Below are 26,181 nucleotides of genomic sequence, written 5' to 3'. Positions count from 1 at the left end.
CACCAGTGTGTCTGATTCTCCATAAAGCAGGACCTCTGCGGCCGCCGCGCTTTTCCCAGCTCTAAGATTCCTGCGGCCACATTTCCCTTCTGTCCTGTCCCTACCCTTCTCTCCCCCCACCCCGTCCTTTTCGATTCTTTGCTTTGACTACGCAGACCTGATTTTCTTAGTAGGCTGTCTGAGCTGGGCCCCCTTCTAGATTCTGGCATCCCCAGCGCTCACTCTCACTCTGCAGAACGGCTTCCGGACACAACGGCAGCTCTAGTGCTCGGGCTGACAGGGGGACACGAGGGAACAACAAAGCAAGTGTCTGAAGGTTCTGCAGTGCTGGGTGGAAGCCCATGTGTGGGTTCCTCAGGGGTCAAGCCAGAAATGCCAAGTCTGAGGAAAGACACCCCCCCCCCCAAGGGCACTGGCAAGACAACAACACTTGTTTATTAACGTGAGGATACATTCATCCACTTAGCAGCTGACAAACTCTGGTCTTAGACACAACACTGTGCCTCCTAAGTACTGTTGGCACACGTGGGTCAAGGCCACGTGACTTGGTTGGCTACAGGTCTGGCACTCACGTTAATTGTGCTATCACTGAGTCGATTTGAATTACACAGGATATACATGTTTTCTTGGGAGGCTCTCTTTCTCTATAGGACTTGCTTACAAGGCAATTTCATAGGACTAAAGAACAAAAGTTTGGGATTCTCACTTTTCTCAGAACTGTCACAATTGACATCCAGTGTCGGTGTGTCCTCCGATCAGGCTGTGAAGGCTTGACCTGGTGAACCTCATTTATAGCATTTTTATCTCCTTATATTTAATTCTCTTTGAAGTGGTTGAAACTAAAATGACCATGAATTACCCACTTTCTGAGACAAGTTACTAAAACACGTTTCTACGTGTCATGGTGAGTAGGAGCACACAGCTAGACATTAAATTTAGAAACATCTAGATGTGGTGTTACCTATGGCAGTCACAGAGCCAAACTCAAAGGGAGCAACTTGACAACAACTAGCAAATTCTCAGAGGGGACTCCAGGGCCATCTGTTGAATGAGCTGGCAAATATGTGATGGCGAATCATATTGGCATTTTTTTCTTTACTAGTAGGAAGAATGGCAAACACGTTTCATGCCTGGTAAATCTTAAAGAAATGCAGAAAAATGCCACAATCTTTTTCTTCTTCCTGGGAGCTGTGTTTTCAGTCATCCTTCAAGCACTGGCAAGACCTAATTGAAAAAAGTAGTAATTTCTAAAGGCAGTGGAGAAGTTTCAGGTTTCCTACTGGACTGGACATCGAGAAAGGAAGGGAAAGATGGAGTATATGGACAGTGAAGGGGATTATTTCCCCCTCGGATGCATGTAGTATTGGTAACCGTACCATGTGCATCTCAGCTGGTGATGCAATAACCCCCGGGGCCCTGCAATAAACATCAGCATCTCTGAGAGGAAACCAGGTAAGTGATGAAGCACATCCCAGCCGGGTTTGTGTGCTTGTGTGCGTGTATGATGGACGTGTGTTTGCGTGTGTTCTAATCCCTAGTCCAGCTAGTATTCCAAGTTGTAAGGGATCACAAGGTCTAAGTCACCTGCAGCATCTCTTAATATAGCATCAAGAAGAATGAAGGGTGTTCATATGCAGCACATACAGAAATCTCTTCTTCCATAACAGTTAAAATTTTTAAAAAAGTTATGTACTAATCTACTGCAATTCATTTCCTGAAAACAAGTGAAAAATTAATTCACTTGAGGCCAAGTGCTGCTCAGGAATTACTAGCACTGAGGTTTCACTTTCTGTACCTGTAAGCTTTTCAAATGTCCACCTCAGGTGCTAACAGCGGCTTGTTACTAACACGGAAACAGACACCAACTTTCTTCTCGCGGACAACATCCAGCAGGTCCCTTGTTCCCAAACCTTGCAAGTACCCTCCAACTGATGAGTAAACACCTATCACTGATTTCACATGAGAAGGTGGTTCCTTAAGGATCATATATTTTTTCGTATGTGGATATGAATACAAGGTTTAATACACGTGCCCTGAACGACCCTCCAACAGGACCGGGCCTACAGAGGATGCTGCCCACACTGATGGAGATGCAGACGCCGGCTTGGGACTGCACACAACACGGAAAGAAGAGGGCCGGTGAAATTGTGCTACCCCCCAATGCTGTGGCCCCGGGCTTGGAGCTGGCCGCTGTGGACTGAGCCGCACGTGCCTGGTTTCAGAGGTCTTGCTCCTGCGGTCATGGGCTCCTAGGACAGGAGGACAGCAGGTCCAACCAGGCCTCAATTTGCCCAGATCTCAAGTACTGATCAAGTCCTTTTGGAACTGCTTTCTTCTGAAACATCACTTTAGGGGTGGGGTGGATGACAGAGCATTTGTCTTATTTTAGACCCAGTCTCGCCAATATTTTTAGAGAAGGCAAAATCTGAATAAAATTATCACTGTTGAATAATAGAGGGTAGGAGACTAGTGTTTGTTGGCTTTTTTTTTTTTTTTTCCCCTCAAACTTGGCTTCAAACACTAGGGTCGAATCTACAGATTCTTACAGAGGCCGGGGGAGTCTTCAGTCGGGATCCTTCGCTGTGTTCCCTGGAGGCGCCACCTGCAGATACCATGGACTGTGAGTGTCTTCAAAGGGGGTATTCCCATCTCACAGCTATTTGGGACCCAGGAACCTCTGCAGTAACTAAGTTAGGATTCCCTCTAAGCATGCCCGTTTTACTTGTTGCATAGCAGAGAGAAGAGCAACCAGAGGAACGTGGGTGAGACAGCGAAGACCGGATTTTGTCAGTGGAGCATACGGCTCTCCTGCCCAATGAAGACTAGAATATGTGCTGCTGGGTGAGCACATCTCCCGTCCAGTAACTACTAGAGCACAGGCAGGTCTCCTCTGGTGTGCAGTGAAGTCACCGTGGACACACGCCTCTTTCATCTACGCTACGCGCTGCACTGCGGCACTATCTAAAGCACAGGTTATAAACGTTCCTCAGCCAGAGGACAGATTCCACGACAGTATCGGGCTGTCAGGGTGCTGGAGAAGGAACGATAAGGAAGCCAGGATGCTGAGAGTAGTATAAATGGTATCGTGCCTATGAAAAGAAGATTTGAGAGAAATAGTAGAGTGTGGGGAGAGCTCAGAGATAATATAAAAGAGGAGATTTCACCTTTTCATCTCACAATGGGAACTAAAAGTTTTCTTCAGAAGATGACTTTGGAAAATAACTAACTATGCCGGTAAGATTTGGGTTCTCTTGCTGACCAACAGAGCTCGCAGACACACTCGCCTGTGATCGCTCATGAACTTCCTCACACTGCATTGCAAACTTTATCACAGTAAGATCTAAAGAGGCTCCGTTCAACAGCATCAACAGTCCTAGTTCTATGACCTCAAACTTGACGAATCTGTGTCCAAGTACCAGAAAGTCAATCATTTCTGAGCACGGTTACTGCACTTCTCTGTAACTGAAAGCTTTCTGTAAACCTCACGAACACAAGTCTGAAATAAAGTCTCTTCCAACAACGCGGAGAGTTATTCCTCTCCCGTGAAATCAGGCGCTGGTCCCCCCTGTTGCAGTGTTTTCTACCCCAGGCACAGAGACCGTCTCTATCACCACCCACACAGCATTTGTTTGAAAGTCTACAGTCGAGACCAGAGTTTCGGCTTTCCATCCTGATCCTACACCCCAGTCTTCCTCTTTTCTGGGACACTGACTGTGAAGCACCGGAAACGTGAGACTCCCTAGACCACTGGAAGACTGTCAGCCATTTCTCTGCGTTCTTCAAGTTCTCCTGTTCTTCAAGACTCCTGCTGCCCAGTGAATCGTGACAGCAGAGTTTGTGAGCAGGACAATGAAACAGACCAAATCTCACTGTATCCAGAACTATTAAAGCAAAGACTTAGTTAAAAAAAAGACAGCTCCTAGCGGAAAGCAGTCTACTGAACAAATAAGGCAGAAAGGTTGCAAAGGCGCTCTCCATGCAGATGTACCCTTGCGATCTCGCTGTGATGAATGCAGTTGTTTTGAGTATGTTCCTACAAACTAAGTCATTTATACAGAAGGTACCCACGGGTCCAGCTCTATACGAGGCTGCCTCTGTTCAAACAGAAAGCTCCTCATTGAGTAAGAATGAGGATTTAAGCTTAATGAGCCTCCCGCCTAGTGAACCGGGGCTGGGGAAGTGAGGAGGTGGGGGTAAGGTGCCTGCCGTGGGGGTAAGGTGCATGCTGTTAGCCGTCCGTGCTCTTCCAGCGTTCTCCGCGGGACAAAGGGACTGTGGTTTTGGCATGCAGGGCTGCTCACACAGGAAATAGTGGCGTATATCAAACAAAGTACAGAAACAAACTCTCCTCCAGGAAGCAGAGTTTAACAATTGCCTCATTAACAAGAGCCAGGGAAGGACAGGAAAAGAGGGGAAGCCAAGAGCGGATTATTATCCAGTTCTAGACAGATGAAGCCCTTCAGCGTCTTCCCAAACAATCCCCGTAGTGTGGATTTGACAAAGTGGCACATTTAAGAGGGAACTCTCTCTTGCCATCAATGGGAGTCAGGCGCACCCGTAACTGAGGGCCAAATGCAGTCCCTGGAACTTGACTTTATCAGGAGACACAAGACAGAGGACAAGGCAGCTATATCCACAGAGAATTAATTAAGAGCAAAAGCGACATCCAGTGAATGTAATCAATAGTCTGAACACTGATCTACATATCAACCACCATTGCTTTCTCCCCTTCTCGCCCTTTTAAATTAGTTACACGAGGGTGCCCTTACAACTCCTGTGTCAATAGAGATTTCTTTGCTCCTTGGCTTTGCCGAAATGACACGTCTCCTATCGCATCTTACAAAACAGACCCTCGAAGGCCAAACACTCCGATGCCAGTCTGAGTTTCTGAATGGCTGGAATGTTCTGGGGGAGAATTTTATCAAGGGTTATTTATTGGCCTGGCTTTCTCCCTGGACATTCCTCCAGTTTTGTACGAAACTTATGTGCAAAGAAAGGTGCTTTCCTGCCAAAGTCCATACCCAAGTCTGTCTTTACTGGCTCATTTTGTTCCCTCTCCTTTTAAAATGGTCCCTTTTGGACACACCGTCAAACTCCTCACTAATTACTGCAGTGTTGCTTGCAAACAATAAATACTGGGTTAACCCAATCTTTCCAGGGTTCCTGTTTCTCAGAACTGTGTCACCCCGCGCCCCCCCCCCCACATATCCAAAGCACACTGCAGTTCCCTTTTCCAAACCATGAGAACAATCACACCATCTTTATACTGCTTTCATTCCTACCAGCTAACAGTACAGGTCTCATTATTTTCAGGTTTCAAAGGCTTACCAGAGACATTGCTTCTCAAGACCGGGTTCGTGGTTAAGTCCTTTAGCAAAGATTCTGACTTCTTCTGGAATCTGTGCTTTGTACGAATCCCTTCTAAGCGGCACTGTGACCGGAGTGACTTGTCAGTCACTGCTGACCTCGGCCTGCTCTAGACCCAGCAATTCACCAGTAGCCTTTACTGCTTAAGGAAAATAGGATATTCTGCATCCTGGGCATAAACATGTGAATTCCCTATGTCCAGGACCAAAAGGGCAAAAAGGGCAGATTTTACCAACATTTCCTTAAGAATGAGAGTCTCATCTTTAGCACATGTGGATTTTCGAAGCAATCCGCATGTGAGATGCTGTGCTCACAGATCACATTGCAAGGGTCTGTGTGTGAACAGTTACGGACTGTCATTGGGTCTAATTGTACAGCTCTTACTGACAGCACACTCCCTTTGCAACGGGCGAGAGTGTGACTGGAGTAAGCCCCATAGAATCAGAGCCCAGCTTCCTGCTGATCGTGATTCCAACTATGAATAGATGTGGTTACAAAGTTAGCACCAATACAACCTCGGGGTAACCTAAAATATAATGATGCCATAATCAATGAAACACTGAAATGGAAAAAAAAAAAAGTGGTTTGTTAGGAAGAGGTTGATTTCTTCATACTCAGAAACTAGTGGGCAGGCAGAATTAAAAAAAAAAAAAAGTCATGATAAAATGTAGAATCAGTAGCTGACAAAAGGAGAGTGCAGATTTGAGTGACCAAAAAAAGTTGATGAGACACGGAAGCATCGCTACCCATGTTTCAGGCCCACTGGAAGCAGCTAGTGTTCAACCAGTTTGGTTTTTATATGGCCTTAAAAGATATACAGGTCAACTACGATTAATTATTCCAAAATTAAAAAAAAAAATTACCTGACTGTTGATCAAAACGTATGAAATGGAGAAAAAGGAAAAAAAAAAACAAAACCAAAAACGAACATACCATGTTCACACACAAAATAAAACCACTGTGTCGGGGACATCAGGGAAGGTGGAATATTATAACAACACATGTTACATTGTTATACTATCCCACCCACCTTAATGAAGAACCCTTGGGTGTAGCTACTCCGTAGCCTTTGGAATCCAGATTTCCTCCCACTTTCATGGTGTCACACGGCTTTCGCTGCTCGATGTACTCGTTCATAGTGGACTCCAGGAGGAAGGCGAATTTGCCTTTGGATTTTCGGACCCGAGCTACTCCCTCTGCGGTCGTCCGAGTGAACACTGACGGTTCTGCGGATCGCATGTAGGTCCACATCTTTTCGTACACTGCTATTTTTGATCTCTGGAGGAAATGCAAATAAAATCAAATTCAGGAGAGAAGGGAACAGTATGTTAATAGTGACTGAACCGGACGAGGAGAAAGCCTTTTTAAAGTACCTTTTCCTGGTCCTGCAACTCTGGTCTGCCTGGCTAACCTGTTCCTCTCCCGTCAGAAAACTGTTTTACAGTTAAGGACGTCACAGAAAGAGCAGACATTTAGAAGTGATATTGGAACAAGCAGGTCCCTCTGGTCATAGATGATTAGGAGTGCTGCTATACTGTTTTCATTTTTATCCTTTTTCATGCCTCCAAGTTTTAATATGAAGTGTTCTAAGACATATTCGAAAGATGGTCAGATCAAGCCAGCAGCTGAGCACGTACCGAGGACCAGACATAGTGGGCTTCAAACCCAAACGTCCATAACCCAAGAGGCAAACGCTGGATCCAACAGACAGCCGAGGGCTTTTTCTCATAAAATCTCCAAACAGAATATCCACTGACTTTAAAGAGAAGTGATTACTCCTCCACAGGTACAGACCTCCGGTTATACGATAAATGCCATGGAGATGACAAGTGCCACCCAGGGACCAGGGTCTGACAATGCGGGGCGGGGGCACAGAGAGTGAGCACACTTATGGTCAGGAGCCCCAGGCGATGGATGAAAGTGACGCATCACTATACCCCACACCTGAGACTAATCTGACATCCTATGTCAACGATACTTCAAGAACAAGTTTTTTCCAAGTAAAAAGTTAGAAAAGCTGAAAAGAAAAATGGAGATTCTTGTTTTCCTAGGATATATTTTGGAGAGTTAGTCTTTCTAATACCTTGACCTCAACCAAGGAATCTATTTAGTTCTGTCTATTTGGGCTCCATCTACTTTAGTCCCACTATTTAATTTACCTAGAACCTTCTGCTGGTCTCTGATTTCCTGTTCGATTTTTTCATCCATACAGACATTTTAAAGGTGAAAATACATCTAAATGAACTCAAATGTCCCCAGGCATGTATTTAATGAGGTCAAGAAACCTGCCCCCTGTCTGATGTCCGATTATACAATGGTACACAGACTTCTGTGGTGCAAGGGCATCTGTTCAATAACAAGATGCTAAGATTTTGCATCTCGATCCAAATAAAAATTAGCGGACATTTCATTCAGACTTACATTTAAGCATGAGGGAAAATCTCAAGTAGCATGAATATGCATTTTATATGGACCCTCCTTTGTTTACCAGAATATAAAGTCCAGTAAGAGGTGGATCTTCAATAATCAACAAATGTCCTGAATAGCAAACTTAAGAAGACATGTTTTGAGGCAAAATCAAATGATTCGTTTAACCAAGAAAGAAACTGATAAATGTTGGATTTAAAATTTTGGTTTCAAAGATGAAAACTTCGTAATCAACATCCTATGTAACAGTAAGAGATTTGCATACTTGGACACTATTAAAAAACCCAGATATTCAATGTTACTCTATATTCAAATGCTGGTAAATATCATGATGGAAAATAGACATCCTTTATTGTCCTATGAATGTCTTCATGTTATTAACACTTAAAAATACTGCCATGATATAGAGCTTGTGGGTTATGTGTGCGTGTGTGCGTATATAATGATGGGTTAACTCTAGTTATAGAAATCCTTATGTTAGGAAACTGCATACCAACTACTAAATGAAATCGCAAAGATTCTATATGCGTCTAGGACAGAGAAGCATAAGGACTCAGCACCCGCAGCTGTGGGATCCACTAGGGAGGCCATGTCGCTGGGCCCCAATCAGTCCATCTTCAATAACACAATCCTCTTCAGAGAATGAACTCTGCCATTTTACAGTGAGTTCCAAACTCTGAAAATCATAAACTGTCTCGATCACCAGATACAGACGTCCTTCACACTTATTCTGATTATTTCTATTAAGACAAATGTTGGTCAACAACGTCCTTTTGGTGTATAATCACTCTTCAAAATATACTGATAACTTAAGACTTTTACCTAAAAAGATACAGCATTGCACAAACATCGCACACTTTGTCATGTATACTATATTGAAAACAGAAGAAATAAAACATATTATTTGAATGGAAAATTTTTTGAAATTTTTGAAGAATATGAGAGTCCGGTAGTTATCTGGCAATTTTCCAGTTACTGTTTAGCATGTTACTTAAAGGAATTGGAACCACTAAACAAAACTAACACAGCAGGGTGGAAAAAGTATTTTTAGGGGTTGGTAATTAGGAAGATAATTTAATTACTTCTTTTCAAAGGAATAAAGTACCTTTAGGCCACTGATACTTTTTAGAAGTCCATTTGTATAATACTAATGTGAAGGAAATTACTGTTGCATTTGTTTATATATATTGAATTATATATATATACCAGAAATGCAAAAGAAGTTGAATTAATTCCCTTAAAGTTCAGAAGAAGGAGGGATCCACAGTGTAGTTGGGCCACACTTAGCAAAACCTTATGTATAAAAGAAATTGTAAAGATACAGCACCCGGTGGAAAAGAGAGAAATAAAGCAACTCCTTCAGGGGGAAAAAATCACACTGTCACTCTACGAATGTTTAGAAATTCTGATTCTGATTTCAAGGTGCATGACAGAGATAAGGTCACATTCACTTGGGGAAGGGAGTACTGGGGCATTCAAGTAGGGAAGAACTGGAAATAATATTCCCGTGCCTTATTTGTGACCACAAGAGGTGAGTGTTAAGGAGCGAGGGCAAGCAAAGCTTTGTAAATTTGATGAGACAGACTAACAGGGAATTTCTGCAGTCCCAGAAAACTCCCAAACACAGTGATAATGGGATTCTAAGTCCCTAAAATCTTCAGCTGTAATTATCTTTTTAAAGATCAGGCTGGGGGAGTAAATACGCTGAAAGTCATAAGCCAAGATGATACAAAAGTCATCATTTTTTTGATATTAGAAAAATAATCTCAGAATTATTTCTTTCCTTTTTGTGAAGTTCAACATAGGAAACTTGCTGACTTAAAGCACTATTCTATTACTGAAAATAACTCTTGGACTTTAAAAAATGTGCTGTCCTTTAAACTGCTCAAAAATTAAGTATTCCCACCTTTCCATTTTTTAATAGAAAACAGGTACAAATGTCAGGCATTCTAGTTAACATTAACATTGTTGCCAGGTCCCCGCTTCCAGCAGCTTAGGCAGCAAGGCCATGGTTTGCAGTATTTGATAATCTTCTAAGCCCTGAGATAGTCATCCACCTCATTTACACCCCCGGCGGAGTGACGGATGACCACAGCAGCCGGGGTATGAAGTCGGAGCTGCGGGGCCCTTCAGTGCGTGAGCCTCAGGTGCACAGTAACGTCTCAACACCTCACCAGCAAGAGTGCCATCAGGGACAGGTCCGGACCGCCCTTCAACGCCCCCACGTTCATGCTCCGCAAGGTGTACAGAACACAGAACACACCAAGTTTCATAAGGGGGCCAAAACCAAGGCAACAGTTGCATTTGGATTAGTCCCCCCCTCCCCCAACGGCCTAGTTCCTTCTCCAGCCGATGTGTGACTGCAACATTTTTTGGAAGCATAGGTACGGGTCACTGCCTGAGGCAGTTTAATGGAGCTGATAGATGTACCATTACTGTGTTCCTATGAGAAAACAGTTCTGACAGGTACAAAAACACCCTTCACATTCCACTGCCTCCACCTGTCAGACAAAATGGTTTATTTAAACCAGGCCATCATCTGTGGGAGGGGAGGGAGTGAATTAGATTTTTATCAGAGAACCCACGGTTATGCCTTCCTGAAAGGGTGCTGCCAGGGAAAATTATTTTCTTGTCCCATTAGGGTTCAGACCGTTCTGCAACAATAAATACCTTATAAAAAAATCTTCCCATTTTAAAGCTGCCATTTTGGGGGTGTGGGGGGGGCAGAGAGAACAGGCCATGGTGATGGGCGTGGCCTGCAGGAAAGGCTCTGTAAACCCAGCAAGCAGCTCCCCTTCATCCTCTACTTCTTATCAATATGGTCTCTTATCTCCCTCACCAGATTTTAGAATTTGGAACACTTTTTAAAAACTCTATAAAGATTAGAAATAAACATTTTCTGTGTGCTCGATGCCAAAGAGCTGTACAGTGAGTTATTTCTGATTTTTTTTTTCAGGGCATCAACATGACATTTCTTTCTCCCTTTATCACTCAAGGCAGAATGATGAACCTGCAAATATTTACCTTACTTACATGAAATTCGGTCACCAATGCTTGGTAAAATGCAAGTGTATTCCATTTTGATGCCTAGGCATAATGGTTTCTAGGCAAAGTTACTGAATTTTACTTACCTAGTTTTGGGTGGAAGGAGTCAGAAATTTACAGATTTCTGGCAAGGTACTGTAATTGTGCTAAAATGTGTTAGAGCAGTATACTTCTATCAGGAAGCTTTAAAGACTGGGATGCACTCAGTAAGTTTTAAAAATCTGGTGAGTTAAGTTTATCCATTGTCATGAGCATTACTTACAGTTCTAGAAAAATCCACAAATATTTGTAATTATCCTAAATGTTTCATTATATCTACTAGCAAGGCTCTCTCTAAATTGTTGACAAGAACATGGTTCGCTGCCTGGTTTCTTTTGTAAACAACGTCCAATGATGGGTTTGACAAAACTTTTGATTGGTTTGTTCTTAATTCAGTATTATGTAAACACATGTAGTTAGATTCTCTTAAAAAAGAGAAATCTCTTATGAACTTCAAGTACATGACAGTTAAAGGCTGGCTTAAAGAGTAGGGTGTTTTGTTGTTTTTTTCATAGCTGAGTGGGAAGATGATAAGCATATACATTTGAATGACAATGTGCTCTCCCAGTACTGGGTTTTAAGCGCCCACTTACTTCAAAGGGCTGTCATTAGTTTTACATGAAAGCTTAGAAAACAGGGAAATAAAATTCCTGTCTCCTAAATTAGTAAACATCTAACCTGTAAGCAACTGAAATTAAATGTAAAATATCCTCATTATTACTTGGGTAAATATTTGTGGAATTGTCACTCTGACTGTCTTTTAATGTTATGGTTCTGAAGTCACAAAATGAATCCTTATCTCTGACCAGACATTATCAAGTGCATATCTCTGGATTTAAGTACAAGCAGAGTAAAAGAGTTTCACCAATCAAAAATTCATCCTCACAGTGGAACAAAGAACTAAAAAACCAGAAACTTTTAAACCCCCGGTACCTGCATCCATATATGAAACGATAACAGATTGAACACTTCTATCTGTAAAAGCAGAGAAATCGGCACACATAGTATCTTGCGAAGGTGTCCAGAACTTAACAGTTCTGTTACCATTATTCTGTGAGAAAGCAAATGTTGTGCTTTGAAATCCATTGTTACGGAACAGATTACAGACTCTACCTCACAGAAGGAAGTATAAGCTTCAATTAAGGTTTTGGGTTTCAAATGTGGCAAGTTAAATGTATTCTTGAGACAAAACAAAAAACCCTTGCTTTCATTGTTATGCCCTTAACCCCCAAGCACATCTAAATTATAATCTTCCCAGACGCAGTATCATCACAGCATTATCAAAACTGGAACCTTCTGGATAAGTTACACTCTAAAGTTGTCTTAATTACCTTTTTGTTGTTACTTTTCCCCGGGGTCTCTATTGCAATGTGAATAAATCAATTAACTTTTACAAACTGAAGTGATTATAATTCCCAAGTAGAAGTATTAGCATTAAACATAGCATTACTATTAAATTTGCAAAACGTACAAACAGCTAGAGCCCATAATATAATGGTTGGCAGAAACTGCCTGAGTTTCAAAATTATGAACATTTCATGGTTAGTTTTTCCCTTAACTTACTCTGAAGAATTCTTTTGTTGACCCTGAATCCAGGGTTCCATAGGCAATTTCTGTTTGTTTGGCCAGATCTTCTGCACTTTCTATGGGGGAGACCATTCGTTCAACCGTCAGGAAAGCGGCGAGGTTAGCGGTGTAAGATGATATAATGATGAGCGTAAAGAACCACCAAACACCTCCAACAATTCGACCTGAGAGGGATCTAAACATGGATAAGATAATGCACATTTTCCTTTCTCTAACCAACAAAGAGAAAGAAAAGAAATATCATAAATTCACAGGGTACGTTTAAAACCACGATGGCAATTACAGTTTTATCTTCTGTCTACTCCAGAATGATTCTATCTTTCTGTACAATCTGAGCTGGGCACGCTACCTCGAGGATATGAATGCCACTGAAAATACGGAAGATGTTCCCTTTTTAGTGTGTGTTTCCAGAAACGTGGAACTTAATGCCTTTCCCCCAGGTACAGGAAAGAAACACTTACTGAAATTCACTGATATATCCGCCCCACTTTACGTTTTAGCATCTCTGGAATTGGGGTGTAGCCTACAGGTGATGAGATAAACACACTCGTGTGGCTTCATCGGCAGCATCACTGATCTCTTTGTGGTACATGAAACAGCAGTGCGTGTTACCAGCGGGCAAGGTCTCAGATTTCATACAGATGCCCTTCCGAGAGGACTTGCAATGGCTTTCAGACGGAGCCCTGCCAGGGCAGGTGGGACACCCCGAATGGGGTTGGACCAGATGAGGACTCAGACTGGTCTCAGAGTGACCACCGCTGGGGATTGTTTTGTCTGTTTGATATTTCATTTCTTTTTTTTTTTTTTTTTTAAAGATTTTATTTATTTATTTGACAGAGAGAGATCACAAGCAGGCAGAGAGGCAGGCAGAGAGAGAGGAAGGGAAGCAGGCCCCCTGCTGAGCAGAGAGCCCGATGTGGGACTCGATCCCAGGACCCTGAGATCATGACCTGAAGCGAAGGCAGCGGCTTAACCCACTGAGCCACCCAGGCGCCCTGATATTTCATTTCTGATCTGAGCTGAGGATGGGCTATCTCCAAACACATCTTTACTTTCTGCCCTAAACAGGTTCTCTCTGCCATTGCCAACACGAGAGCACAGCGTGTGACTTCTCAGTGCACTGGGGGATGCCATTAAAAAACAGACACTAAACCTCAAAAAAAAAAGTTCTCTCCACATCCTTTCCCTGGTATCAGGGATGTGTGGGTAAGGTGCGTGCAGAGGAACAGTGAGGATGGAATGAATAAAAAATCCAGGTAATTTTATCATTGATTTCACTCCCTGGGACCATCAGACTTCAAAATTACTAGGATAAATTGTTTTTAAACTTTTTTTTTTTTTGTAATGTAAGAAAAAAATTTCCTATTTTCCATGACATTTTTAACTTTCAAATTCTCCCTTCTTAACCATTATTATTAAGTAGCACCTGACAGTTTTAACTTAGCACCTGCTTCATCCTGGTTTTCAAAACCAACCCATGACTTGCTTTTGCTTTCTCTTCATTTGATTAATTCAGAGTTACTGACTCAGTTTTCTATGTTTGAATTTATGAATTTAAACACATTTAGAGTTTTCTGGGACCTTAAGGAACACAACTGCATTGTGCCTAAAATGTCTCTTTTTGAGAAGGCACACATTTCTTTAAAAAAATCTGTATATTTGCGTTGCTAATCTAAGTCACATATTTAAGTTCAGTTCATAGCCTTCTCCTACTTGCAGTTATTTTTTCTGTGGGAGAAGGTTGGTATTTTTCTTGCAATAGGAGACTGGCTGCATTTCTGGAAAATGACTGAAAAGGTCTTAGTGGCATCCAAAGGAAGTGAGCCATGACTCCACAGATACTGAAAAACATGTCTATTAAACCAACACCGTCTTGACATTGCTGAGCTTGCCCACTAACTAAGCTTACTTAGTTCATGTTCTGTTACACACAACAACAGATATCTGGTACCTAATATACTGACTCAGGCGTCAGGTAAAGTCTACAGCAGAAATCCCCCATAAGGTATGTGGGGTGTAAACTGAGGTCAAAATTAACTTTTATAAAAAGGGAACAACAGCAACAGTAACGAAAAATTCTGATTTTGAAAAGGAGACAAAATGAAAATGAAATCTTAGTCTGACAATTTAGATTTTCATTTCCACCTGTCAGACCACTGAAGGCCATACTAACACTATGTGATTTTGGAGACTGCGGAGCGGTTGCATATGTTACTTCTCCGCTGGGAAAGTTCATCTGTATGATGTGTCCACATCTGGTGCTAACTTGGAAAAACTGGCCCCGGTGGCACTCAGATTAATTTGGAAATTGCACCTCTCTCCCCTCCCCCAGGAGAACAATGTGCGGAGACAGCCTGCGCAACACCGAGAATGACGGCGCAGGGAGGAAGCGAAGCGTTTTCAAACTAACCTGGGTGAAATGTCACATCCTTGCTGCATGAAGGCGCCCAGGGAAAACCAGAGGCTGTTGAAGATGCCGAACTCATTGGGAGGCTGGTCGCTGGGCCCTTCCTTTCCATCCTCTGGCTCTTCTGTGTGCCATTCATACGGACTAAACCTGCTGACTAGGAATAAGACCACACTGACACCAATGTAGGCAAACACTATACACATCCAGATCTCATAGGCCAGAGGGTCCAAGAAGGAAAACACTCCTGGTTTAGATTTCTGAGGCTTCTTGATCATGATGGATATGCCCAAACTCATGAAGGGCTTAGAGAAGTCAATGACCTCCTCTCGGACCAAAGTGATAGTCAGAGGGGCGATAGCAATCTCTGCTTTCTAGAAGAGAAGAGACACATGAAAACACACAGGTTAATGCACTCCATGAAGTGGCTGGCACGGGGCCGATCCACTCAAAACTAACGAGTTATGCATCCACTCTACATTCTGAAGGGGAAGGCCAGCAGCTAGCTGAGTATGAACGGCGATAAACTGAGGGTGAACGGTAGATTGTTTTCCCAAGAGAATATACCCTGTGCAAGTGCATGAAATATTTTTATTGGTGCTGGTGATTAGATGAGAGGAAGAGACGCAGGGAAAGAGCGGATAGAAGCAAAAATGTACTTGAACTCAGATAACTGTCTTCGTCTTTAAGCACATGGGCCGGGCCAGAGGATGAGCCTGACCGGACTTCCCATATGGCTGGATTTCTCAATTTCTTGGCCGGAATGGCCATTATGTTGCAGCGTTTTCTGTTTCATTTGGAATGGTGCCACTGACTCATTACTTGGCCGTCCTTAATATTATGAATGCAAATTTCAAACAGCCCTTTTTTACTCCTTTCCAGTTGTAGGAAAACCTACCCTACAATCTGTGTTTGTAGCATGGAAGACACCTGCTGTTTGAGGACATTTTCCAATCCAGAGCACACACAAAAATCTTAAAATTGGCATTTATTTCTCCCTAGCCACATACTTTGATTTTATACTCTGAATATCAGCGTTCGGAAAACAGTGGTTCAATTCTCAGCTCTTATGATCTGTAAGACACCAGTTTCTGTTTTTGTTCTGTGACTCAGCCATTTTTCCAAGCCCATTTTCCATGTCTCCCCAGTGAGGACACTTTTGTGTTTGCCTCATTGCATCACTGTGATTCTCTCTTTTGGACAATTTAATAAAATCCTAGTGAGCATTTACTGAGGGACTATATATCTGGCTCTGAGCTAAGTACTACGCTACGCTAATCCCGTTTATCACTGTTTTCTAGATGATGGAGCTGAGACTCAGGTGTACACATCACGGCCCGTCTTGATCGGGGCTCGCATGTCTTCCATCAATCACGCCATCTCCAAAAGTGAATGGAATAAAGGGTCGTGAAAACACTGTAAACTGTTAAGTGATCTGCAGGTACAAAAAGGTTATTTGATTGTTCATTTTGAAAAGAACATATCTGGCAGTAAAGGGGAATCGGAAACACGGCCAGGCATGCTCCTGGAGAGGCTGACATCTCCAGGGATTCCTAGAGACCCTCAGGTCACTGGCTCACAGGCCAGCCGGCAGCTCCATCCCAGGGCACTGCGGTGGCTAGTGCGGGGAGGGTACAGCAGCCACGAGGCTGCCCATTGTGGGGCTGAGCGCTAGTTCTGAGAGTCCTCTGGGAGAATGAACTTAGCTTACCTCATGAACGCCCACATTTATGAAAGTCAGACTCACCGCTGGGAGGTTATCATTTTTGCCATTTTATTATTTACATAATTTCCATTAGACAAGTGATCTAACTGGCTACAGAATAATGAGATGTAGAAACAGAATGACCTCCGTTCCCTTCACCTGCTCCTGCTCGTTCTTCAGAGAGGCCTGCTGGATGTGGTTTGAGCAATTGTACTTCTCTATTCTGAAACGGGGTAATACTGTTTGCAATTTCTTTACTCAGAAGGTTATGATGAACTCCTTTTCGTCTTATCATACATACTAAGAATCAAAGATTGCAAGTATTTGATCATGGGAAAATATCACAATGTGCTCAACCTACTTATTATTTTAGGAGAGGCTTATGCTGTTTCCAGGTTTACACAATTTCCAACTTCGATGATGTTAACATCTTTGAAGACAAGCCCCGGTATATTCCGTAACCATTTAAGATGAATTTCTAGAAAGGGAATTCTCTGGTCTAAATGGGAACAATCCTTGCAATGGCCACGATACGTTTTGTGCGACTTTTCTCCGGGAAGATCATGCAAATTTCTACCATCATCAGCACTGTGTGGAGAGCACTTGCCACTAGGAATGCCGGCCAGCCACGTGTACCTTTATTCTCATCCATCTTTGCCAATTGCTCCACGGCCAGCTAGATCTCTTTGCAGTAATCTGAATTTATTTTTATAAAACATTTATTTTATAAAACAAATAGCCATTTTTCCCTATGCCACAGCTTGTCATACTCTGCCCCTATTTTCCATATGGTATATTCACTTTTTACTTACTAATTTGTAAGTGCTTTTATTTTTTTTTTAAAAGATTTTATTTATTTATTTGACAGAGAGAGATCACAAGTAGGCAGAGAGGCAGGCAGAGAGAGAGGAAGAAGCAAGCTCCCTGCTGAGCAGAGAGCCCGATGCGGGACTCGATCCCAGGACCCCGAGATCATGACCTGAGCCGAAGGCATCGGCCTAACCCACTGAGCCACCCAGGCGCCCTGTAAGTGCTTTTAAATATATTCCAGAAATAAATTTTTATTTTCCATACATGTTGCAAATATTCGCCCTATTCAGTAATGGTTTTGTTTACGTAACTCAGTTCACGGTACTCCACTGCAATATAGGAATATTTAATTTTGTTGTAGCTATATGGGACTATCTTTTTTTCTGTTTTCAGCCTTCGGTTTCATGCTTAGAAAAATTCTTCTCATATCATATGATGAGTCTCAATCAAACAAATTTTATTCTTGTACTCAGAACTGCTTTCAGCTTTAGTTGGTATCGTACGTGATGTTGGTCCACTGTCGCAGCACAAATGAGTAAGGCAAACTGTCGCTGATGGGAAATGCCACCTTTTGTGAACTAAGCTGCTTGGTGTTGTGTTCTTAGGCAAAGTTGTATTGACACGAGTTACCACCGATAAACGAAAGCAACATGGAGAGAAATGGAGGTGCCTCCCGCTTGGGGAACAAGGGGTGAGGGAAGGTGAATGCTGGATCAAGGTGGTGATGGGAAGGTCGAAGGGGACACTTTTGAAGTCTGAAAGTCGTGTTTTGAAAGAGGCCAGTGAAACAGAGAAGATACACCTGGGCTTTCTCTGCTCAGACTGGAGATGTTACATCGTGGGTCTGTTTCCACGATCTCTCAGCGACTCCCGGGGGTCGAGTATCTCCTGCAAGAGCTGGCTAACATTTGGGTTCTCAAGACCGGAGCGAGGCTCAGGAGCCTGCGCTGTGACCCAGACCACAGGGAACGCTGGTGCTCGCAGGACCCGGAAGGTGCGTGGGGAAATACTTCCCTGGATTAAAATCCATGTACACGAGTATGGCAGGGGCCAGCAGAATGCGCACAGAACACGGCGACAGGACTTGGACTTGGTGCACGGCGGCCACAGGCAGGAAGGACATGAGCAGCTGGGGGTGGGGAGGAGCGTGGTCCTGTGCTCTGGGGCCATCACCAGCTGGCGTGCTGAGGCCATGCGTGTGTCCCAGAACACTTACTCCTAACAATGCCAGTAACAAAGTGTGTGAAGAATAAAGAAGCAGTAATAATAACAGGTTCAAAGTAAATAATTTTACTTTCTAATGGGCTTTGTTGGATAGGAGAGAATGGATGGAGCTTCCCCTTGGGCCCTGGACACTGGGCATTTGTTCTACGGATTAGCAGTAAGAAAGCACAAACATTAAGAAGTGCAGACTTGACAGACACCAGGATGAAAAGCACCAAATCTGCACAAAGTATTGAGACATGGAAGGTTCCTTTTGGGAAAACGTCAAGTGACAGAAATGAGAGAATCTGACCCCTCGCAAATGAACTGAGGACTGAATACGCTGCGTATTAATAAGCACTCTGCCATCTTTTCTGAGAACTGCTTGACCTTGGGACTCTGTGTTACTATGACAGGTGCTATGGCTGTAACTCTTGGTTGATGATGCCAATCTCCAAATAGCACTTGTTTCTGTTACTTGAACAATGTGGGCAGAGCCCTTGCAAAGGGGTGAGGTTGGGCTGCCCAATGGGCATGGACTCTGGAGGAGAGAGATATAATAACTGCTGTAGGAAGTTACTCAGGTTAGTCACACCATACATGACTAACTGGTAATTCAAGAAGGATTTTTGGAGATGAAATACCCAATAGTGTTTTCTGAAGGAAATAAATTACTTTAGTTCACAAGTTTAGTTCACAACTAATTACTTTAGTTACAAGTTGAATAATGTTTACATTTATAATCTATATATAGTCGGGGCGCCTGGGTGGCTCAGCTCAGGTCATGATCCCAGGGTCCTGGGATCGAGTCCTGCATTAAGCTCCCTGATCAGCAGGGTCCTTGCTTCAACCTGTCTGCCTGCTGCTCCCCCGCCCTCCCTTGTGCTCACTCTCCGTGTCAAATAAACAAATAAATAAAATCTAAAAAAAAAAAAAAAAAAAATCTACTTACTGTCTCAAAAACTAAAAGTATTACCAAAAATTTAAAATATTACCAAGGGACACATGGTTTAGGAATCCTTTTTCTTTGGAACTTAAATCTCACTATCAAACCGTTTGTGAGCACTGTGATAAAACACTTCTTGATTTTTTTAAAACTGCAAAATTTTTCTTCACTTAGGACAACGAACTAGTCAGTTCTTATTAAATGGATATAAAACGAAATGATTGTTCTTTAATGCCAAACGATTTCCTCTTCTGCTGAGGTTATAGCTACTGTATCAGACTGGCTGGAGAAAGTATGTGGCTTTGGGGTCTGAAATGCAGGATACAGAATTGGGAAACTATCCACTTGTTCAGGCTTGGAAAGGGAGCCTCTCTCCAGACTCCAGTTACGCTCTCCATCATTCCATCCTTTTTCGCTTCTAGGGAAGGAGGACTCTCATGTAATGATTTCAAAGAGGTCTTATGAGGAGGATGACTCAGAGAGTGTGCTTTGAAGGTGGAATCTGTGAACTACGCATTGGCTTACAGGACACCTCCAAATACACTTCAGGTGTGTATGACTTATCGATTATTCGATGACTACAGCTTACTGTAAGCTCTGGGTTTGGCTTGTGGGCTCTGGAACTACAGCGCGTTACCAGCATTTATTTGGTAAACTGCCGGTTTCATTTTGATACTTCGCAGGGATTGCTGACGAAAACGATCTTGCTCTCATTCAGGCAGGAATGTCTACATTGAATTTGCTCTTGGCTATAAATGTGTATACTCAGCATCCGGTAAACGGAAGGGTTTGACATGTATGCGTGTGAGGCCTGCTATGGAATGCCTTTGGAATACGGAATTGCATTTGGCTACGTCTCAGAAAATTATGGCATTGCATAAAGTTTAAACTTATCGTGTTCAGCGGAACTCTAAGAATCTCATATTACTGCTGAATATTTTAGAGAAGCTAAAGTAGCTTAATGATTGCTTTATCAATTATGTAAATGAAATCTACCAGTAACCCCAATCAACAGGGACATAAGTAACTAGTTACAATAATGTCCACCTTTATGCTGTTAGGGAAAATATGCTCCTTCCATTATCAAGTAACATTCATAGTAGATTTGTTTTGCAGTTCTTTTTTTTTTTTTAATTTTATTTTAAATATTTATTTATTTATTTATTTATTTTTGTTTTGCAGTTCTTAAAAACAACATGGCTATGGTAGAGCAGCATTAGGTTTTCGAGAATTATCATCACAGACACTGAAGTCAATTTTTAAAAAAGATAGGACATCATATCCCAAATTTTTATCTTTCCTGATTTTGGAATTATGAGGTGTTAGCTTCTCTCATTATTTGGGAATTGCACCATAATGAATTAGAGAAACATCTGAACTTCATATATGCCTCTTTGAATGTAACTGCAAATTTGTTAAAAAAAAAAAAAAGTTAACAGGTCTTAAGAAATGGATTTATGCCCAGGTGATAAAAACTTTCAGGTTTATACAAGTAAATCCTTCAATAAATTGATTTGCTTACCCCATAAACAAGTTCGCCTACCATCCCATTCCAGATTTTTGTGTCTGCATCCCTTGCTCCGTACTTTCCATCAGGGACAATGGCAATTTTATACTTGATACCAATATGTTTTGCAATTTCAGATGCCAAATCTACACAGTATCCTTCATACTTGTCATTTCCTTCAAACATTTCGTGATTTTTCTTGTACATAACATATGGGGATTCCTATAATGAGAGAAGTAGAACTGTAAAGGAGAAATTACAAAACATTCAAAGATCTTTATGTAACTTTTCAGCTGCAGAATTTGACAAGATTATATTTAATATACACACTGATTTTGTGTGGCTAGAAATCAATAATAAAACAGATGAATTTATAAATACACTAAGGAGTATATTCAGTTGCTTTATGTTGGGTACTAAAAGGGAAACCTTTAAAACAGTTTTCTACCCAGTGACTGTTACATACCGAGTACCGTGACCACGACATGAAAAGTAGGTATTAGTAACTGTCAAGGGAAGGATAAGCCTATCATCTTTGGCAATGAAATTAGTTATTTCTAAAAATAGCTCATGAAATTAGAGACCAACTAGTAGTTATTCAAGGTCACAGGTCTCCATATTCTGCATCTTTTTTTATTCATATTGAACTACAATCTCCTTTAGCAAAGGAGCTCAATGATTTTTCTCTGCTCTCTAGCATTTCGCTGGATGCCCTTTTCAGAGCAGGCACTAACAAGGTTCAATGAAGAAATAAACTCATTATTTAAAACATTTTACGTACTTATTTGCCTTAAAGTGGCTTTCCTAAAACTGTCCAGTATTTTTGGCTTTAATGAGGGTTGTGGTTCATGAAGTTTTATCTATTATAAAATATGTCTTCAAAGAAAGCTAATAATCCCCCCAATTGTGATAGTCACACACTTCAAGTGATATTCCTGTTTAGTTTTTAAAGTAAGAAAGATAGAAAATAGGATGAAGAATTACTGTGAAAATCCTTATAAAATTTACAGACTTACTTGTGGCTAACAAACACTAGACAGTTTTTAGTTAAAGCACACACATATACACACACATGCACACACGCACCCCTAAACCAAACCATTTAAAGGCCATGAACTAAGAGACACATTAGCAAGCAAGCACCTGATTTTATAAATGGAGCCTAAAGCCACCAAAAGATAGGTCTGGTGAAAACATGCAAGATAGACCTGCTGGTCACACCTCAGATTCGCAGACAAAGGAGTGGCCACCTTTAGCCACAATGTCACTGAGATCATGCATTTATATTTTATAACATTGTAACATAACATCCACTGAGTAATTTTCACATCATATTCTTCTCTCCCAGCACGTGTATTTGGGGAAGTTGAACTTGCTCCTAAAACTCTAGATTAGACAGTATTTTACTTTGCATAACATAGCAGTATATACAGGTTCTGATTTTAAGTACTTTATAAACATAGAAACTACTTTAAGAAACTTAATAAAAATGTAAATTGCATGATCTATAACTTTCTCATTGGGATGCCCTAAATAACTCTACCATGGGCCATTGTCTAGGGCTGGTCCTCGAATAATTCTACCTTAGGCTAACATAGTCAAAGGACCCAGAACTCTCTCCTGTCTTTGAAATTGATGCAGGTATTAACACCAGACTTGGGTGAAGAAAGTTTCTCCACCTATAAAGTTAAGATAACTAATTGCCTCTTCTTCAGACAGACGACAATTATTTAGTAGCTTATGGAAACCATCCTCCAAATATAAAGGGTTTTGAAAATTATAAATGTGGTGAGTTGTTGCAAAGCAGTGTCAATGCCTAAGATATAAAATACTAGTAGTTAAAATGAGCTAATCCTTACGTTCTCTTTTTCTTGTGACAGCTAATTAAAATGACAGCTAATTAAAATTCTCTATATGTAGAGAAAAGCAAGATCCACACATTTGTAAAATGCTTAAAACTGTAACTGAAATGGCTGTATAGTTTTCACTTACAACTTTCACTATAATAAACTTTAGAGTTTCGCAAAGTTGTACAACTATGGCTCACATGCAGTACTAAGACTGAAGGCCAATTCTAAAGTGTCTGGAATACTTGAGCACTTAGAATTTCAGCCCTCAAATCTATGTATGAAAGTATTAGCTTGTGTGCATGTTTCTTTAGCTAGAAATCCCTCCTCATTTGCTCAATTCCCTCTACATTATACAGTGAACAGTTTGCTTTATTAAAAGCTGCACTTATATTATGTACTCAAACATTTACTAAGCACCCACTGTGTGCCAGGCAGTTTGCTGGAAACTAGGGGGTACAAAAATAAGTAAAATGTGCCTCTTGTCCTCTTGTGATTAAGATTACAATTCTTTGCAATAAGGATAAAGGAGTAAGAGTGAGGGGGACAATCATAAAATACAGGAGTGAAAAATAAGAACAGCTCTACTTATTTAGGGCATGCTCTGGATCAGAAATCATGCTAAGTTCTTTAATTGTGCCCTTCACTTACTTTTCACACTGATATTTTGAGGTAGGCACTTCCCTTTTGCAGGGGGAACATTTAAGTATCAGAGAGGGCAAGTAAATTGTTCAAGTTCACAGAAGTAGCCAATGTGGGAACTAAATCTGTTGTTTGAAGTATCTGGAAACTGTTGAAGCTGTGAATGCATTTGTCAAAATGCATGCAACTCTTTGAGATTTCATATGATTTAACCAGGGAGGGGACAAGTTTAAGGACACAAATGTCTGTATTATGTGTAAATGATATACGTTCTATGAAACTGTGGGTACACAGTGTAGATAAAACCTTTCCCTATCTCCTCATATCATCTGGTACCTATAAGGCACTCCATGAATAAAAGAGATTTCCTGGCACATCACCGCTCCCTAAATGGGAATACCATGGTGAAGTAATTACGTTAGAACTTCTGATTCAGGTCTTCAAAAGGGAAGTAATTATTAAGTGTGAGGCCATCTCTTCTGAAATAGACATCTGTAAAACTGAATAAAAAAATGTATTTGGTGTTTTCTTTTCTTCTTTTTTTTTTTCCCAATTCCCTTTTTGGGCAGCATGGGCCCATCAGGGTCTTTGCTTTCCTGCCAAAGAGACCAACAAAGACTAGAAAACCTTCAGCTTACTGAAGACGTCGACTAGAATCTGAGCCAGAATGTTTGCATAACCAGGGGCATGTGCAATTACCGAGACTCAGATGAGCGAGGCATGCAGCATGAGAGAAGTAAGATGGTTGCGCTTGGGGACGTGGGGGAACAGGCCGAGAGAAAGACCAGGCTTTTCTTGGACAGAAGCTCTCCTGGTTGCTCGGCTCTCCTCACTTGCCTCAAGTGTGTCTCATTTTGCTTTTCCTTCATATTTTAATACAAGTAGCAGATCCTAAATGTTCTCCCAACCTCCTCCTTTGCACCAACCCAGCCTGATAATTTTGCCCACAAGTAGCCCTTCTGATCTGCATATTTGGGAAGGATTTAATACAAATGTTTGGGGCTACTATGGGTGAAGAAAATGCCAAATCTTTTCAATATGATAGAAAATGAGTCCTAGCCAATCACTGAGGAGGGTTTGTGGGGCATCTTCGGTAAGGAGCCCTTATGGAGTTCAGGTAAGTAACTGTGAATAAAAATGGAATGATCAGAGGTGTGGAAAATAACCTCTTATTTCTGCCCTAAAAGTCTAACCTACCATCCTCAATATCAACTACTGTGCTCTGTGGACTGGTAATTCCTCAGAAGTTATTTTAAATGCATTACTTCTTAGTGATTATGAGTTTATTACTAACATTTCCATAATGGGTAGTGTTCCACATCTGCTCTGCTATTTCAGGAAAGAAATCAATCTCTGTCTAAACCTGCTACATTAGGGCTTGCTTAAGGAAATGTTTGTGTAAATGAATTAAGATGATTTTCAATCAATAAAGTATTTTCCTACTGAGGATTTTTTCAGATTATTTGTATTTAGCAAAACTTGTTGAAATAGATACTTATTAGAAAGGCTTTAAGATTTTCTAAACAAAAAATACAATGATTTCAAATACTATCGAAAACAGTTAAAGTAATAAAATCAATAATATTAACCAAAGTTATTTGCTGTGTGTATATTTGCCTTTCTCCAAAGAATCTTACTGGATGCAGATAACTTATCCCATGGATAAAAATTTGTAAAAGGAGAATTAACAGGTTATTATTCAATTCAGACAAAAAAAGGAAATTGGATGGCTATACAGCTTTAAAATTTATTCAAAAGAAGGTAATTCAAAACTAGTTGAGTACTTAGTCCTTTGGAGGCAGGTGTATGCATGGGGGAAATTAATATTTAGTGCAAGGAGGAAAACAAGTATATCTATTTTTGTATATTTATGTACATAGGATATAAAAATATGTGTATTGTATATGCACATGTATACATGTGGAGGGCAGCTATAAAATTCTACATAGAGAAGATAAAATATCAAACATCTAATGAAAAGGTGTAAGAAAGTAACCTCTGGAAAGATCAACTATGATAAGTAAAACTGCTTTCAGGTTTTTAACATAATTCTAATACTGCAGGGAATACACGTGGATTTATGGAAAATCTTCCTAGAGGATTGTTAACATTCACAAGATGGTAAGAAATAGCTTCTTAACTGAGCAATGCATCATGAGCATTGTTTAGCTTCAGTCATGAACATCTGGGGGGAAATGGGCTCGGCTGAAATACTGCTTTATCTCTCTTCTTCCAGAGAGTTCAGCAGCCAGAAGACTGAGATTACAAGTCTCCCTCTTGCACGCCGCCTTCCCTTCAACCGCTGAGCCAATGCACACTGCACGACTCGGATCTGGCTTCCTTCAGCTGCTGACAGAAACTATTACTGAGGATGGAGAAAGTTAGTAGGACTCACAGTCTCATATACAATTATAGCTTTATCAAATTTTTAGTCACTATGTCTTAAAGACAGAAAACAACATCTGAACTCAAAACTTTAGACCTTTCACTCTTGTAGTCACGATCTCATGGGAGGCGGCTGCCGGTGGTACTTTTATTTGGAATTAGCCAAGCAAACAGTCAGCATGACCGTCTTCAGGTAGAATAAATGAGACATTAAAATGAAGACCATGTTATTGATAGACAATACTGTCAGAAGAAAAAAATAAA

At 41.2% G+C, this 26,181-nt stretch overlaps 1 protein-coding gene across 8 annotated transcripts in view; it reads right to left on the bottom strand.

Moving 5' to 3' along the window:
• GRIA4 (glutamate ionotropic receptor AMPA type subunit 4) overlaps nucleotides 1-26,181 on the bottom strand; it is a 379,592-nt gene that overhangs the window by 33,909 nt on the left and 319,502 nt on the right. For all 8 annotated transcript variants that reach the window (XM_082682482.1, XM_082682480.1, XM_082682483.1 and 5 more), the window contains exons 11-14: nucleotides 21,059-21,265; nucleotides 14,876-15,246; nucleotides 12,442-12,640; nucleotides 6,398-6,645 (exon numbers count right to left, since the gene is read on the bottom strand). In XM_082682482.1, the coding sequence (XP_082538608.1) occupies nucleotides 6,398-6,645; nucleotides 12,442-12,640; nucleotides 14,876-15,246; nucleotides 21,059-21,265 (1,025 nt within the window). The remainder of the gene's footprint in view (nucleotides 1-6,397; nucleotides 6,646-12,441; nucleotides 12,641-14,875; nucleotides 15,247-21,058; nucleotides 21,266-26,181) is intronic.

The sequence above is a fragment of the Mustela nivalis genome, assembly GCF_964662115.1.
Source record: "Mustela nivalis genome assembly, chromosome: 9".
NCBI lineage: Eukaryota > Metazoa > Chordata > Mammalia > Carnivora > Mustelidae > Mustela > Mustela nivalis.
This window is presented reverse-complemented; position numbering and strand designations above follow the sequence as displayed.